This window comes from Aspergillus niger (assembly GCF_000002855.4).
Source record: "Aspergillus niger supercontig An15".
NCBI lineage: Eukaryota > Fungi > Ascomycota > Eurotiomycetes > Eurotiales > Aspergillaceae > Aspergillus > Aspergillus niger.
Genome location: NT_166530.1, coordinates 358,379 through 375,887, shown reverse-complemented (window position 1 = coordinate 375,887; position 17,509 = coordinate 358,379). Strand labels below are relative to the sequence as shown.

The window sequence follows — 17,509 nt, the reverse complement described above, 5'->3', positions numbered from 1 at the left end:
CATTTGAGGAAGAGACGGCAAGTATCCAGTCTGGCGCATATGAAGATGTTTGACTGTAGGCACCTCATCTATAAATAAGTAGCTGCAACTAGAGTGCCTTGAAAAAACATTCATATTTTTTTTTTTGGTGGGTCTATGCAGACCAGAAACAAGACCACATGAGATAAAAAGAACAAGATTACTGCAAAGCATCCATGGTGTTCGCAGTTACAACTGGCGACGCTGGCATACGGCCTACAGTGGTTGTTGGACACCCGAAATGGTAAAGTTGCTCTCTCAGGTTCCATTTCCCGCGATCGACTCGAACAGTCCCACGCGACGGAGATACATCCTGAAAGCACCTACCACGGCCAAAAACGACTTGACCATCAACACACTGTCACTTTTGCGCCCAAAGAGCATAATAATAGGCGCTTTATGGTAATAGAGCCTAACGCGCTGTTTGCTTAGGGCGACAGTCTTGTTTTGCGTGTGATGTGCCTGGTGGTGCGAAACACCTACAATCAAGCACGGCCTCACTCGGCTAGAGGAGAGGAAGGTCTATTAGTTGACTGATAGATTTGATAATTTGTTTGCGAAACAGGCATGTCATCCGACTCTGAAAGAGGTTTGTCAAGCTTGCTTCTTCGCACAGGTTCGAGTTTGCTGATAGTGATACTAGACACTGAAGTCAGGCCTAGTAGCCTTGAAGATGCGATCGAGCATCTTGAAGCAGGTAAAACCAGTTACTAAAGGCATCTTGAAAAATGGCGCATCATTAATGTGTATCCAGTTGCTTTCGTGCCTCCAAAACAGCGATACACGGATGCTGGCCAGTTGGCCAAAACAATAGCAACCCACGCGTACGAGAGCGGCATACCGCAGGCTGCCCTCGAACGCTTGCTGAAGCTTCTCACGACACACAATGCTCTTGACCAAGGCACAGTCACTACACTAGTCAAGAACTTGTACCCACTGGAGAGAGTACCTTCCAAACTAATCACACGGGTTGTGTGCTGTCTCGGTCCCGCTAAAACGAAGCCCAGTCCTGCGACCCAGGCTTTGCTTGTGCGATGGCTGATCCTTGTATACGATTACCTCGATGACAAGGCTCATCTGGCAAAACTATATGCCGTGCTATTTAACTATCTGGACATGATCAGTCTGCGCAAGCCTCTGTGCCACTTGCTTTCGTTCATCACGAGGCGCAAGCATGTCAAGCCCTTTCGTATCCAAGCTCTCATGGAGTTAGTCAGCCTTTCCGGTGGTGAAGAGAAAGAGCTCTTGATTCTACTTAATGTGTTCAAGAATTATTGTCCTGACGTTATTGTCGGTGACCTTGGTTTTACGGGAAGAAAGGCATCCTTCTTTAAACACCCGGACCCTGAATGGACCGCTCATGTCAGAGAAATTCAGGATACGCACCTTGAAAGGTTGCAGGCAGTGCAGCCCTCGACATTTCAGGTTGTACATCGCGGCCTAACAAAAAGAAGCAAGATAGAGGCCATTGTTCCTGATGTGAAGACATCAAGAGTGTCCTATAGCCACACTTCTTTGGAAGAACTGCGTGGTGTCGAGCATCTTGTTGATAAGATTGACAAGATAGAATTACCTAACCAGATTATATCCATGCTGGGAAATAGCTTGGCGCAGAAGTACCTCTTCCTGGCTCGTTCTGAGGCTGCAGATCGCCGGTTGAACGACTGGCTAAAAACATTCCTAAATGACCAACTGGAGATTGCGCGGTCAAACGACGTGGAAGACCATGAGAGTTTGGGCTACATATTGGCTTTGGCGGTTGAATATGCGCAATACACGAAGGTATTTCCCGTTAGTCATTATTCGCTACCTCAGTGGCTCACTCTATTATAGGAAATACCGGACGCTTTCACATCATTTCTCAAAAAGTACCTCATCTCCTGGAATGGTGAGGACAACAAAGAGCAGATACTTGGGCTTCTCGTGTATATTCCCATTCTTGACTTCGATATTCTAGGTAAAGATTTCTTGATACCACTGGAGAGAGCACTCCTTAATGGAGCCATTTCATCAAGAACATCTCTACTCGATTTCTATTCGGCCTTGATCCGTCGATGGGGAATCCAGTTAAGGACACATTCCCGGACCACAGAGGAATTCAAGCCATTGGGTCGCCTGATATCGCACGCAGAGCTCCTAGCTTTATCGACTTTGGAGTGCTTGACCTCAATGCCGGATCCCACAGATGCTCGACATGAGACACAGAAGCCCGCCACACTGTCCATCTTGGACTTCTACTGTACCCTGGCCGAACTTTTCACACATGCATCCCTGAATGGGAGCATTCGACTTACTGTCCCGCTAGCTCCTACGGTCTATACACTTGCCTTCACGCCCATCAACTCAGTCATCTCCATCATGTGCTCAGTACTTGCCAGCTATAAGTCGTCCTTTGAGGCTTCCCTCACCTCTCAGGTTCTCCGGGTACCAAACTCTCAAGACTCGCTCTATCCTACAGAACTTGTGGGCCAATTCAATGGCTATATTATGGACATCTGTAATCTGATCTGGCGGAACCGAGGACTCAACTCGGAAGACCCCAACGCCGTGGGTTGTTTGATACCGGCCCCCACCGTTGGTGCACTGACGCGATTCATTCGTGAGTTCAATGAGAGGGAAAGAAAGCGCGATTCCTCTTTTGTCTACACAATTTCCTCGGTTTTCTCTCTAAGCCACCACGTGGCATTGTGCAACATGTCTGCGGCCTGTTTCTCTGACCTCGAGGAGGAAAACAACATTAGCGATGAACAGCCCAAGCTGAGGAAGCCAGTGACGCAGAAGGCACTGAGTGCGCTGGAGAAAGAAGGAGGCATGAAGATGACGTGGCAGGAGTATAGGGTGCGCATGCTTGACTGGCTTGACGCGACTGGAAGTGTTGGGATTGGTAATTTAATGCGGAGCACGATGAAGGCTTTGCGAAAAGAGTAGAGAATGGTATCAGAAGAAAACTCACTTATGCCTTCCTCTCGTATGTATTCGAAATGCGTACACGCTTTGATATTTCGTGATTTGTAGTAATATAATACAGAAAGGGCTCGACGAGCCGCCAGCCACTCCAAGGTGTTCCGAGTCTAGTGTACACTGTAATGAGGAAGTATGAGAGGCCCCAGGCTGTAGTCGTGGAAGGCATCAAGCTGCCAAAAATCAATGAAAAATCATCAGAAGCGCTGGACTGTGTTCAGGTAGATATCTCGTAGACTCGGCTCTTCTCGAAGGTCACTGATGATATCCTCCATTTCCGCAACCTGTGCCTCATCCTTGAGATCGACTATTGTGTCTTGGTTGGGATCCCATATGATATCCAACTCCTCAATGGAAAGGCCAATCATTTTCTCAAGTGTCTCGCCCACACTCTTTGTTTCCGTAGGCTCTGTGAAGACAAGGAGCCGGCCTTGCTCATCTGCCGTGATATCCGTCGCACCTGCTTCGATAGCCTGGTCTATATAGTCGTCGGGATCCACCCCATCCTTCTTCTCGAAGATGATCCTGCCTTTCTTTTCAAAGAGGTATGTGGTAGGTGTGACGATGCCCCCGGCATCTTTGATAGCGTGTCGAACGTCTTGCAATACACGGGCTTTCTGATCGGTCAGACACTCGAGAACGGCCGCAACCGAATGAGGGAGAATAGCTTCGACCGTGACCTGTTCCAAAGCTTCACCAGTGACACTTATGCCCTGTCCCCGAGCAACTGCTGCTTCGATCACAGTCTTTGGAATTCCTGCTCGCTTTGCATTGGAAAGGGCGAGGGTAAGGCGCGGATTGAATTTAGGATCGGGACCCCACACTGCTTGAGATCAATACCGAAGAATGACGGGGGATTGATTGTCGAAAGCCTTCCAAGTACATACTCTGAGTTGCACTGCTGATTTCCTTGCCAATAAGTTGGCGCTCCTTGCTTTTTGCCTTGTCATTTTTGGCCTTGTCATGTTTGATCTGAGACCATCGATTGTGTCCTGCAAGCCACGGAGCGCTGGTGGTGAGGGTACGGCAACCATCGCCCACCACCCAATTCGCGCGGGCAACCCGCTGCTGCACCAGGCGTTTGCATACGATCGTCGTCATTGCAGAAAGCTTCGATAGATGATCCCCGCAAGCGCGTCACTTCGTGAAAAAGCGTCTAGAATCGCGATCTGATAGCGGGGCCGGTGCAACAGTTTCTCCGCGACCGCCCCCGGACGGAGGTGTGAGGCCAAGTGCCCGCTTAAAGGGGGGGGAGATCCATCTCATCCCCATCCCATAGAAAGTCTGGCCGACCTGTCAACCAGATTGCGGTCGCATCGTGTTCTCCTTTCGCATCTCACCTCTGTTCATTCCTTGTGAAAGGGAACCCTATGGGTGAGCCTTTAGTCGCCATAGTCGATCCCAATGTCTTCATCGGAAAACGCTACGTCTACCAACTCCGACAACCATGCGGTCCCCCGAGCGGAGCTTGATATCACCAAGCTCCATGCGCTCCCCTCCGAACAACAGGACCTGTACCTCCTCACCTTCACCTCCGATCTGGTTCAACACATTTCCGGCCTCGATAAGGCTCAAGTATCGGCGCAGCAAAAGTTCTTGAAAAAGGAATTGTTCAAGATACTCACGCTTTCCTCGCCGACCATCACGCGAGTAATCCGCAATAATTTAGGCCGGTGTTTCGGGGCAATCTTCAGCAAGGGTGACCGTGGCATACTATTTAAAACTGTTACCGATCTACTAGGCCTCCTAAATACGGGCAAGAGCGATGCGGAATTGAAGACTAGGTTTGCTGTAGCCCATTGTATGGGCGAGGTCTTTGCGGTCGCCGGAGAAAGTGTCTTTGCGCAATCAGGCGTTGTTGTTGCAAGCTTGCTCAAATTGCTTAAAGCATCAAGCAACCACACTGGATGTCGTGGGTCAACCTTTGCCGTCCTGCGAAAGGTCGTGGTCGGTACTGGAGTCCCCGTGGACGAAGCAACTGCGCGCGACATCTGGAAACAAGCTCGCAATGCCGCAGCCGGGGATAAATCGACGTTCGTTCAAGTACATGCCTGTCGCTGCCTGGAGCAGTTAGTGAACACGACTCCATACTTTGACAACACGAACGACTTTGACCATCTGAAGACCTTGGTATGGAAAGTCATTGACAGCCCGGTGGCCCCGGTCAGACACGCGGCCGCGGCCTGCTTGGCTCGTGCGCTGGCCAAGTTGCATGCTACCGATACCCCAATTATCTCAGTCCCGAAGTCGAAGAAAGCAAAGAGACTATCAAAAAAGCCGGCTGCTAAACCTGGCGAGGATGAAGAAGAGGCCGAAATTTCAGAATCATCTGCTCCCAAGAAAGCTGAGCCGCGTTTGTTCTTCCTCCTTCCTGACCTTCTTCGTCAGCTGTCTGCGCAGTATTTACGGAGCACAACTTCCAACCGGGCCCGCGCAGGTATCGCTATCTGCTACAAGCATGTTCTGCGAATCCTTGGGGATAAGATCATCGAGGAACGTTATGGCCAAATCGCAAATCATCTGCTTTTCGATATTCTCAACCACCCTACCGTCACGTACAATCGATTCAGGCTTCTGATGACCAGGAAGTTCGTCAAGAGTATTCTGGAGGATACTGTTGGCCGCGAATCCCTCCGGGAAACTAGTCAACTCAATGCGGCCAAGTGGCTAATCAATGATGTTCTCAAGGATTATCCTCAAGTAATCCAGGAACGCCGCGAGCCGAGCAAGCATTCCCTCACGAGCGCCTTAAGTGCACTTTCTTCTTTGATTGTGTCCCTTGGGTCTGCTTTTGGTACCCTGGCGGAAACTTGTCGCGAAGCTCTGCTCCAAGTCTTACCGCACCCCAGCTATACTGTTCAGATCCATACAGCTCAATGCCTACGAAACTTCGTCCTTGCGTGTCCGCATCAGTTGTTGTCCTGTGTCACCATTTGCTTGAATAGCCTGAACCGAGAAGTGGGACAGCTGTCAACGCCTAGGCAGTCGCCGCGTCGCTGCATCGGTTATGCCAATGGACTCTCTGCTATGTTAAGTACATCTCGATTGCAGCCTCTTTATGGTTCAGTTGAGGTGTTCTCGCGTGTGTTCACCCAGGCGACGGATCTCCTGAAGACTAGTAGCAACTCGGAACTGCGTGCCGCCAGTACACAGATTCAAGTCGCTTGGATTCTGATCGGAGGGCTGATGCCACTCGGCCCTAGTTTTGTGAAGATTCATCTCTCTCAATTATCGCTGCTATGGAAGAATGCGCTCCCGAAACACCTGAGTCAAGAGAACTCTGGAAAACGCGGTATACTGGAATTGAGCTTCCTTGCGCATGTGAGGGAGTGCGCTCTGAGTTCGCTGCTGGTGTTTATGGAGTTCAACAGCAGACTTATAACAGCCGACGGCGCGAAGAGAATTGCCGTAATGCTCCAAAACACGGTTGAATTCCTGGACGATCTGCCCCGCCAAAAGACTGCCAACGAACTTTCGCAACGACTTCACCCATCATTGCAACTTCATGATATCGAGACCATGGTCCGGCGCCGTGTTCTGCAGTGCTTTTCTAAGTTACTCCGGGTTCACCCTGTTAGCCATGCCGATGTTATTTCTCAGTCTAGTTTATTGAGCCTGGCCATCTCGTCGTTTGCAGACCCCGACGCGGCCCAAGCTGGTCCACTGGAGAGCTCAATCGCGGCATCCACCGCGCAATTTGAAACTTTGTGGGATCTATGTGATAACTATGGCTTCGGAATGACAGGCCTGGCGAGGGAATACGTGCGCGTGACTCTGACTGGCAAGCATGGTACCGATAATGGTCCTGCTTGGTCGGCTGTTGATTCAGCGGATCAAGCTGTGGATGAAGCTGTGAGTGGCCCACTTTTCTCTCAGATAAATCGTAGTAGGACTAATATCTCTGCAGTTGACTTTCCCTATATGCCAAGCAAGCGAACATGATTCTTTGCTTTTATACTCGAGAAGGGAAGAAGATTCTCCCTTGGCTGATCCCCATTCCACCGGCGTTGTGAATGCTGCCATTGAGCTCTTTTCTGTTGCAATTCCGTTGCACACCCCAAGGGTCCAGGAAGGTAGTGTAGAACAAATCGCAACCTTCCTCTCATCCACCAGTCTTCAGCGTAATCCCGGGCGCAAGGCTGCTATGGTCGTCAATATCGCTGTGGCACTACTCCATGCTCTGAAGGTCTCCGTGAAAGAGACTGGTTCTACATCTGGGAAGCTCAATCCCGCGACTGATAAAGTGTTGCAGGAACTTGTCCAGGTAAGGCTTGTTGTTGGCAAAGCTATGATGGAAAGGGCTATAACAGAAAGCTAATTGACGCAGAAATTCGTAACCGATGCTGATCTGACTGTTCGGACAATCGGGGTTGAGGCACTCGGACGTCTTTGTGAGAGCTCTGGGACCGCTTTCACCAATACACAGATCAACTGGCTGGTCGACACCATTGTGGAGAACCGCGAGCCCAATACCCGTGCTGGCTGTGCTGCTGCCTTGGGTTGCATTCATTCCCAAGTTGGTGGTATGGCAGCTGGCCTGCACCTAAAGACCATTGTTGGTGTTTTGATGTCCCTGTGTAGCGACCCTCACCCTGTCGTCCACTTCTGGGCTCTTGGTGGTCTAGAGAGAGTAGCAAACTCTGCCGGACTGACCTTTTCGCCCTTCGTCTCAAGTTCCCTCGGAATGCTAGCCCAGCTATACAACGCTGACACACACAATGAGGAGGCTGCAGCCCTAGCGACTTCCAACATCGAAATGTCCTTCCTCACTCCTGTTGTGATCAGTCGCTGTGTTGACTCCCTCATCAACGTTCTCGGGCCGGATCTTCAGGACATTGCTAAAACACGCAACCTCATCCTCACACTTCTTCGCCAGTTCCAGCTGGAGGACAACTCGGCTCTAGTCACTGAAAGCTCCAAATGCTTGGATCATCTCTCCCTGTATGCGCCGGGATACGTTGATTTCTCCGGATATGTAAAGCGGTTACAGAATGAGCTCAGCGACGGCAACCCGTTGATGAGGGATGTGGCTATTCGGGGACTGAGTAACCTCATGAAGCGTGACGCTGGAGCTGTCCTCCGCACCGCCACTCCAACTCTTGAAGAGGAAATTTGGCTTGCATTCGATGATACTCCAGACTGCCCAATCCTCAGAAGCATGATCCAGGATTGGCTGCAACAAACGGCCCTCGTGGAGACGGAATTGTGGATCCAGCGCTGCCACAACACGCTGACCAAGACTCGTGTTAAAGTGGAGGATATTCCTCTAACATCCGCAATCAGGCCTACTGGAAATGACATGCCAGATGATGAGGTTGCAGGGTTTGCGTCCGCAATTGCGGGTGCTGGCCAGACAGAAGAGGCAAATGGCGCTGTCTCTGGCCAGGAGCTTCTGAAATGGCAGACTCGGAATTTCGTTATGAGCTGTCTTAGCGAACTTTTGGCGATTGTGCAAGAGGCAATTCTGCCGGATCAAACTATTCCTGCTGAGCTTGCGCTGCAGCAGAAGGTTGGAGATATCGTCCGCATGGCTTTCTCAGCATCGACTGCCAATGTAATAGAACTTCGAGTCTGGGGACTGCGGATTATTGATCAAGTTCTCAAAGTACGTTAACCCCTGTTTAAGGTGAAAATGTCTCGTTTCTGAGCTAACAATTCTATCAGATGTTTGGCAAGACACCCGACCCAGACTTTACCGAGGCATCCCTTCTGGAACAGTATCAAGCCCAGATTGGATCGGCTCTTACACCCGCGTTTGCCGCTGACTCGTCTGCGGAATTGGCATCAGAGGCCATCAATGTCTCTGCGACATTCATTGCTACTGGCATAGTGACCAACGTTGATCGAATGGGCAGAATCTTGAAGCTTATGGTTCTAGGCCTTGAAAACTTCTCCAGTGAGTGCCATAAAAGTTTGTAATGGAATTCCGCTAACCACCCCAGAAAACCTTGACACTACCGAGATTGGCGACCTCAAAGGTCTTAACCCGAATGCTAGGGTCATGGTCAAGATGGCTTTGTACTCTGCCTGGGCACGGCTGCAGATAGCCAGTGTTGAGCAGGACTACCTGAACCAAGTGGTTCAACCGTATCTCATGAAACTCACTCCGCTATGGTTGTCTTCGCTCCAGGAATATGCTCGGCTGCGTTTCGAGCCAGATATCTCAGGAAGCTTGGGTACTGGCCCTATGAGCGGGGACTTGGACGAGGTGTACGCGGCATTGAATCGGGAGACCCTCTTGAAGGTAGGACAAGACTGGCAGGGTCAAAGTTACTAGTCAAGGTGCTAACCATCGTTACAGTTTTACCAAGACTCCTGGTTAAACCTTGTCGATGCTATTGCTGGCCTGGTTGAAAAGGACATCGATTTTGTCTTTGACGCATTGGACGGCAAGTCGGAGTTGGAAGAATCGGAGAAGACCGAGAAGGACGACGAGCAGAAAACTAACGATGAGCCAAAGGGAAAGGGTGACAACATCAACTATCGTGATGAGCCTGTTGCATTCTTTTTCGTTCTGTTTGGTCTGGCATTTGAAGCTCTAGTTGACCAGTCAACAACCCCATCCCAGAGATTGGAGATTCTCCAGGCTCTTAAAAGGATCCTGAGGCCAGTCATCTCGGGGAATGCGATCTACCAGGATGCGATTTTCTCGGAGACTATGGACTCTCTTGACCGTCTCGCGTTGACCGAAACAACTCCCATCCAGAATGTCATCGTGGAAATAGCACGGAACCTGTCCTTAGACCACCCTTCTGCCAAGGGCAGCGAGGGCCGAGACGATCATCTGTCCGACGACATTGAGCAGCTTTTCGAGCTAACAAGAAGCATAATCCTCGTGCTTGCAGGGCTCCTGCCCAATCTTCGCGAGTCCACACCTCTTGCACGATTCAATGTCGGATCGGATGATGCCTTGTCCCTCATCCGGCTTGCGCTCTCGTCGCTGGTTAATGTTGCCTCGATTTTCCCCTCAATCATCCGCAACGACCTCAACGCATGCATTTTGCACATTTTCAGCACTATCTTGGCGACTGGGCTGTGCCAGGCGGAGGTCGTGCCTCAGGCTCTACCGACTTTCAAACACTTCATCAGCAGCGTAGCGAATTCGCCCGAAGTCAGTCCAGAACACCCGGAAAACCGTAGCGTCGTCTCTCGCCAGTTGCGTGGCTGTCTTACACGCTTCCTCACTACCCTGACTTTTGCGCAACGACGAGAGTCCGAGTCCTCTCTCCCCTGCGCGAAGAACACTCTCCTTGCTATTGCCATTCTACTAACGAGCGGTGGACACATTATTCCACCTCAAGATCCTGTGATTTTCCGAGTTCTGGATGAACTCCTGGACTGCCTTCAAGATGTTGGACTTGCGAACGTTGCTGCTGGTTGCATTCGCTCCATTCTCCTGACCTCAAACCCGAGATCCCCCACTAGCGAAGTGATTGCCCGCTACCTGTTACCCCGACTCATTGCCTTCTACGTCGGCTGTCCCACAGACAACGGTGACGTCCCCAGCGACCCGGAAAACTCCAAAACAGTCATTGCGCGCACGCTCGTCGCATGTGTCAGCAATGCAGTATTCCCTGCAAACGAGATGCCCACCGCCATCTCCCTAATTATGTCGACGCTTCTTTCTCGCGCAAAACGTGAGGGGCAGGCCATCTATCAGGAAACCGCCGTTCATCTGCTGGAACTGGCTAAAGCCAATCAGCTCGTGTTCCGAGCGCTCGTGGCTACTATGAGTCCGGAGCAGAAGGCTCGACTCGAGGAAATCCTCCGCAGTGCGGAAGCCGGTTTGGGAGCCAATAAACATGCCCGTGAGAGCACGCAGTCCAGCAGTGAGCAGCAAGCCATGCCTAGTATTGCGCTGAGGTTCGACTTCTAGTATACTATATTGGATTCTTTGCGTCTTTGCTTTCTTCTTTGCATGTTTTTATTTTGTGTTCATCTTTTTACTCATGTTACACACCCCCCCGTATAAATTTAATTGGACAGGCGTGAGTGACTTTGGCTCCTGCCGGATGACATGTTCTATCACGCATGCATGGCACGAGATGTGATGATGACGACAACGCAGGGATAACTGGCTAGTACTTGGAAGGAAGGGTCCCGTGCACAGGTCATGACGGCGAGCGTTGCGCTTATGAGATACATGCCCATACTATTTGCATATATAGAGTTATTTTTTAAAGATGATAGAGAAGTATAGGTATAGGTACAATGATTTGAAATGTTAACATGACATGATATGACAAGGATAATGAACGATGGAACCCGTCTATATGTTGCGATTGTCCCCATCCAGGGAACAGTAGAGAACTGAATGTGAAAGAGAGAAAGAGAGAGAATGTCAAAAGATAGATATATGCGTGGGGGTATCGAGATGTCTCACCAACCAGGAGGGAGATAAATCAATGTGATGTGGGCTAAGAAAACAAAAGGAGAAAATCTATAACTGGTATAAGAATGGATGATATACAGGAGAAGTAGGAAGTAGATGGATTGGTTGTTGTACAATCGGTAAAATCATTTGAACTGGGAATGAAAGGAGGGTAATGGAAGTTCAGCCAAGGGACTCTCCAAGATGAACCCCCGGAACTGGCGCCGACTTGGGCAGGAGAGGATCCCGGCCGGCGACGGCAGCTGCTGCTCGGGCCTCTTTAGTTCCGCCCTTGACTGGGAGATCTTGCTCTTTCTTTTTCTTCTCCGCGCTCTCCTGCGCCTTGCGGACGGAGTAGTATTTCAGGAAGCAGATGATCATGACTGTACGATATTAGTATTAAACTTGAGAAGGAGTGTAAGGAAGGTATAGAATGTGACTTACAGGCACTAGTAGCAACGGCCATAGCAGCTCTCCTGGTTAGAATCCAGCGCAGACCCTCAATTTCACTCTTGCCGTCACTGTTCAGAGAGACAGTGATTTTGTAATTTAGTTCCTGTACAGAGGTGTCGATGCTTCGCTGTTGTTCGCGGGTCGTCATCTTGTGATCGTTGAACATTCCCTTGATGTCGTCTTTCAGACCGGCCAGTTCCTGGTTCAAGCGTTGAGATAGAATGTCAGACTCGTGCTGTAGCTGTGTTCGGGACGTCCGCTGACGCTGCATTTCGGAGTTTCTGGCCGTCTGTAAAGAGGATTGGAGTTCCGAGCAAGCTGCTTTGAACAGGTAGGACTCGTTCTCAACGTCCGATTTGGAGGTCAGGCTTTGGCGTGCAAGATCAAGGTTACTGTGTAGGATGGTCCGGACTGCCTTCATGATTGTGACGGATTGTTCTTCGGAGAAGCCACCTGTGGAGAGGTCGCGAACGAGCGAGTATGTATCAAAGTGGTGAACGTAAGGGGCTGGGGCGAGGTTCGGGTGGTTATTTTCGGAGGCGAGACCGCCGGTTGTAGTCAGGTAGGATGAAGGAGATGGCATGTGAAGTACACCCTCGAGAGGGTTCTGGTTGAGTGGATGGTGAAGATGGATGGATTCCTCGGGGGGTCTTTCGCTTGATATAGCATTGACCTCATCGGCATCACGGGCGTCGAGGATGGGCTCGGAGTCTTCACGGGGCTCTTGTTCTTGTGCGGATTTCTCCTCGTCTAGCAGTTCTGTGTCTGCAGAGGCAAACTTGTCTTGTTGCGACTGTGATGAGGCCTCGGAGGTGGTGTCGGTGTCCTTTGGCTGCGATTGCGCTGGTGGGGTTGGGTTCGGAGATGAAGCAGCATTGCTGTCCTTGTCTTTCCCGGATGAAGAGTTGGTGGGCTGTTGACGAGCTGGTTCATCTTTAGGTTTGGAGGGCGGTGGTAGGTTCGCTTCTGCGGCAGGCCCGTATCTTCGATGATAGGTTTCCTGACTTCGTCGTGGACTGGTGTGGAAGGGAGCGTACTGGTTGCGGGATGAAAGGCGAAGAGAGCGGTAGGTATGGGGTTCGCAGGATCGAACTGCGCGCATCAGATTTGGGTAAAGGAATGGAAGCCTTGGGGCCGCCATGGTTGCCGCGTTGACAAGGGATTAAGGGGAGAGGAGGAAGAAGGAGCAAGGATGAGAGGTGCAACAAGACAAGGCAGCCGGTCAGGAGAGAAAGAGGGAGATGAACGATGAACGCATCTCGTTTTCCCGCGGCCAAGTCGGCGTCACCGCCGGAAACGTGACGTGGGCGGTGAGTAACCCCCGCGGCCGCTAGGCCCGATCAGGAAGGTTATACATACGCACGCTCATTGGCCGGTCACAGGAGGTATGAAGATGGTATGAACTGGATTGTCCGATGATGATATGGTTATGATCTATATACATTGTTTCATGCCACTGGCAGCCTGTTTAGAGCTCAGATCCCATGGTTAAGAGCCCAAATAATAGCTGGGTCCGTTTCCAGTACTCGCGCGCAGCGTTCTCTAGGTTCTTTGTCGCCTTCGCAGGCAAGTCGAGACTGCTGCGAAGTGTACCCAATACTTCTGTCAACTGGCTGCGCTCAGAGTGTTGAACCGCAAACGCATCATTCAGATAGACGGAATCGAAGTATAGCTGTATCTTCCGGTCCTTGACATCGGCCGCACTGTCTGATTCGATACTTTCAGTTTCTGGCTTCGCCGGGTCGCTATCCTCGCCGTTCCGTGCCGATTCCGTCTCTTCATCATCCTGTGAGGCAGACTTTTTGCTGTCCTCATGATCGACAGGTGAGTTAAGGTTCTCAAGGGAAGATTTGATCGCCTTTGAGATCTCATCGAGCATGGCGCTCTTTAGCGTTTGGGTTGTGGAAGCATCCCAAAGCCCGGCGCCGTACTGATCCATAGAACGCACAAGTCTACGCAGGTATTTGAACGTCGATGGTGTCGGCTGGACAGGGATTTCAGGATCACCTTCCCAAAGTGTGCGACCTGGCACTTTTCCAGACTTCGATTTCGAAGTAGCCGGAGACTTCCAGGGTCCTGTGCGGGCGACTATGTCAGTAGCAAGAATTTTCTGCAACTCCGGCACAATGCTCTGGGACAGTGCATAATCGCTCGAAATGAACTGGGCAGGCAGATCTCTTCGAGCCAGTCGGATAGTCTTCAGCATAAAAGCGGCCTCACCGCTTTGTCCCGGCTTCTCAAGTGTGTCGAAGGTTGTGCTGAGCGAATTTTGGAGTGTTTCGAATGCTTGCTCAATTGCCGCCTGAAGGGCTTCGCGCAGCAGTCGTGGATCGTCGTCGTTTAACATGGCAGGAACATCGATATCAAGATCCTCGTCCTCGCCTTCGTCCAAGACGTCAGCCCAACGTATCTGCCGTAGGCCATCGATAGACTCCCTGGACTCCTCGATGACAGACAACCATCCATGGTATTTCTCAAGGACAGCGGATACGTCATCATCACGGCCCAGGAGTCTGTGCGTGACAGCTTGCTTGAACGCAGCAGAGCCGTTGGAATAGTCAAGGGAAATCAAGTCCTCGGCCCAAAGTGACTGCGAAGCCGTGTGGGCTCTGTCGCCCCAATGCGACACTCCAGAAGCGACGCCTTGACCGAATACATCCAATGTTTTAGCTTGTTCTGACAGAATCCCTTTAAGTCGATCATTAAAGACCGACCTAATTCCCTCCAGAACTTGTAACGATGAATGGGTGGGTGTCGAGCTCCGGGAAGATAGCCAGAGCTCCAATGTCTGCTTGCGTAACGAGAGAAGTTTCGAGAAGTCCAGCCAGTTTGTGAGGGTGCCCCGGCACCCGTCTAAGAATCTATCAAAAGCCGGTTTGGACCATTGCTTGATCGTCTTCTCGGCATCCGACTTCGATAACTCACTAAGCTTGATCCATGGTGTGAAGTTATTAACATCTGCGGCAACCCAGCGTCCCAGAACACCGAGGTCTAGGTCGTCCAAACTCCGAATTTCAGGGTCTGTCAGCAGGGGCCGTGCTTTCAGTTTGCTTAGAACATCAGACAAACGGCGAGATAGCAGGATCTTAGAAGTTTGGAGGGTCCGAACATATAGTCGTAAGCTGTTCAGGACATTCTCGCCTGACGGGTCGACAAGCTCCAACTGGCCTCCAATACCATCTAAGCGAACCTGGTGAAAGTAACGAATAGCGTCATCTGAGGAAGAGCTAGTTGTAAGACAGTACGCTGCCAAGGCCTCAATAATCTCATCAGCCGCATACTTAGCAGACGCGAGACGCTTTTCGAGCCTCCTCAACAGACTTCGCCGAAGGGACGCCAATTGATTGCGCAGGTCCTCCACAAATGGTGGTACCGTTGTCTGCTGGGACAGGGTCTTGTGTAGAAGGCGAGAGATGACCATAAGCTTCGCCACAAGCAAGACGGAGCCGCGTCGTCGCAAAAGCTTGGAGATTGACGATGCGCAGCGATGAAGCAAGGCCAGTTGCCCTCCGAGCGCTCGTTTCGCGGCATCTAATCCCCATCAGCTGTTGGTTGTAACCAAATCCAAACTCACGACAATAACATACCTTCATCATGGCTATCATCCTTTATCTGATTGTAATGTGTGTACATCTTCTCCATCAGGCGTGGATTGCATCTTCGTCCTATGTCGGCCAGCGTCGAATCCACATCCTCCATTTCGCGGTTCATCGACACGATCGTCTCGGCAGTGCCAATAAGTTCTCGGTATCTCGTACTAGATGCGCCATATATGATTAGTCCTGCATATAGATATCATGAGGGTTTGCTTTCACATACCCGACAAGAGCCCTGAGCTTCTCCTTATTGCTTGCGATGTCCCGGCGCAGCTCCTGCTCCACGCGGCGCACAGTAGGAATTGGATAGTGAAATGCATCCTGCCAGGACTTCAATGACTGGGGATCCGGGCCATCAGACGCCATGGTGAAAGGAAAGGACGCTGGCGGGACAAGCCAACAATGCAGGGCATCAATGCCAGCCGGAGCACTGCCTGGAATGATGCTACGCAGCCCGTAATCACTGGATGACGATCCATTGTGCCTGAGGCAGCACGTGGCTTCAATACGGTACGGTCATGCCTGTATCAACCATGCTATTTCGGGTAAGTGACTTGAGTCATCCCCAAAAAAGAAAAAGACCCCGCGGACTGCGCGATCGACGAGATAACTTTTATCTCCATCTTCACCATCACAATCCTCCGAAATTGCGGCGCATAAACCAATATGCCTCATATTGATTCAGAGGCGCCAGCTCCGGCGGCCGAAGCTCCTACCGAGCAATTAACAAGACTGCCTTTCCCTCCAGTCACTTATTCTCACATCCTACACTGCTCTTATCACCACTGGCAGCCTCGGTATGTGCCCAGTATAACCCCTCTATACGTTAATGAAGGTACTAATTTAAATACACCGCCGCAGATACCGCACCCTGGTCCCCAAGTCCCGCGCTATCCGTCTCACTGCCCCCTTCGTTAAGTACCTCCGAGCGGACGGTATCGTCCTGCCGCCAGAAGCTGCCCCGCCGACAGACGACGACAACCTCGACACATTCTCCGATGATGGCGCAGACGAGGAGCCCGACCCGTCAGTCGAATGGCCTGAAATCCACAACCAGATCAAGTCCACAATCACCGAATACGGCGGTAAAGTGACGCCGAAGCTGAACTGGAGTGCGCCCAAAGATGCGACGTGGATGTCCGCCACCAACGACACGCAATGTCGCACAGCCAACGACATCTACCTCCTCTTGAAAAGCAGTGACTTTATCAGCCATGACCTGGAACACCCATTCGACGACTGCGTTTCTGACACTACCACCACCGACGATTCTTCCTCAACGCCCCCCGAAATCCCCTACTACCTCGTTCTTCGCAAATACGTCAACTTCAACCCGTCGCTCGAGTTCCGGTGCTTCGTGCGCAACAGAGTCCTCCTGTGCATGTGCCAGCGTGATCAGAACCATTTCGACTTCCTCTTCCCCATGCGGGACTCTCTCCGGTCTCGGATCCAGACCTTCTTCGATGAAAAGCTGAAGGATACGTTCACGGACCCTAACTTCGTGTTTGATGTCTATATCCCGCCTCCCCATGACCGAGTGTGGCTTATCGATATCAACCCATGGGCGGAGAGGACCGACTCACTGCTCTTCAGTTGGATGGAGATTCTGCATATGAAGGATCCCGTGGGTATCCGGGAGGAAGACGACAATGGGGAAGAGCAATTTGTGCGGCTTTCTCTGAATGGAAACGGTGGACTGGAGGCAGGTGCTGAGCCAGATGAAGGGTCCGAATCCGAGTCCGAGTCCGCGTCCGAAGACGAGAATGTAGATGATGCACCATTGTTCCCAGAGTTCAGGCTAATCAAGCGCGATGACCCGGAGGCGTATGCGTTCACGACCCCGCAGTACTCAGCACACAAGCTGCCCAAGGAAGTGGTCGACGCCTCTATCTCCGGTCCTGGAGGCATGAGCGAGTTTCTGGGGAAATGGCAGGACATTCTGGCGAAGCAGGCGCAGGAGTCCGACTCGGACAATGAAGACCAATAGAGGTTCCAACCATGCATCGATTGTATACTTAGTTACGAACATACCAAAGAGCGCAGCTCAGCATATTAAGGCGGCGTTAGGACTATAGCGAAAGAGGGACAAGGCACTAAAAACCGAATACTA

General features: G+C 51.1%; 6 protein-coding genes across 6 annotated transcripts; 3 read left to right on the top strand and 3 right to left on the bottom strand.

Moving 5' to 3' along the window:
* Nucleotides 1–585: 585 nt before the first annotated feature.
* An15g01340 (uncharacterized protein) lies at nt 586–2,946 on the top strand (the record flags this gene model as incomplete). The annotated part of the gene is made up of 3 exons (XM_059744476.1): nt 586–715; nt 773–1,800; nt 1,852–2,946. The coding sequence occupies 3 exons, from the start codon at nt 586–588 to the stop codon at nt 2,944–2,946; spliced, it is 2,253 nt and encodes a 750-aa protein (XP_059607016.1).
* Nucleotides 2,947–3,176: 230 nt separating this feature from the next.
* Nucleotides 3,177–4,080, bottom strand: An15g01330 (uncharacterized protein; the record flags this gene model as incomplete). The annotated part of the gene is made up of 2 exons (XM_001396636.3): nt 3,177–3,802; nt 3,867–4,080. 2 exons carry the CDS (start codon nt 4,078–4,080, stop codon nt 3,177–3,179), a joined length of 840 nt encoding a protein of 279 aa, XP_001396673.1.
* Nucleotides 4,081–4,383: 303 nt separating this feature from the next.
* On the top strand, nt 4,384–10,855 carry An15g01320 (uncharacterized protein; the record flags this gene model as incomplete). Its single annotated transcript, XM_059744475.1, has 6 exons — nt 4,384–6,831; nt 6,887–7,243; nt 7,307–8,584; nt 8,644–8,890; nt 8,922–9,223; nt 9,281–10,855. The coding sequence occupies 6 exons, from the start codon at nt 4,384–4,386 to the stop codon at nt 10,853–10,855; spliced, it is 6,207 nt and encodes a 2,068-aa protein (XP_059607015.1).
* Nucleotides 10,856–11,533: 678 nt separating this feature from the next.
* On the bottom strand, nt 11,534–12,944 carry An15g01310 (uncharacterized protein; the record flags this gene model as incomplete). Its single annotated transcript, XM_001396634.1, has 2 exons — nt 11,534–11,733; nt 11,795–12,944. 2 exons carry the CDS (start codon nt 12,942–12,944, stop codon nt 11,534–11,536), a joined length of 1,350 nt encoding a protein of 449 aa, XP_001396671.1.
* A 327-nt stretch (nt 12,945–13,271) lies between these two features.
* An15g01300 (uncharacterized protein) lies at nt 13,272–15,502 on the bottom strand (the record flags this gene model as incomplete). The annotated part of the gene is made up of 2 exons (XM_001396633.3): nt 13,272–15,334; nt 15,391–15,502. The coding sequence occupies 2 exons, from the start codon at nt 15,500–15,502 to the stop codon at nt 13,272–13,274; spliced, it is 2,175 nt and encodes a 724-aa protein (XP_001396670.3).
* Nucleotides 15,503–16,065: 563 nt separating this feature from the next.
* An15g01290 (uncharacterized protein) lies at nt 16,066–17,386 on the top strand (the record flags this gene model as incomplete). The annotated part of the gene is made up of 3 exons (XM_059744474.1): nt 16,066–16,196; nt 16,261–17,027; nt 17,169–17,386. 3 exons carry the CDS (start codon nt 16,066–16,068, stop codon nt 17,384–17,386), a joined length of 1,116 nt encoding a protein of 371 aa, XP_059607014.1.
* Nucleotides 17,387–17,509: the final 123 nt, after the last annotated feature.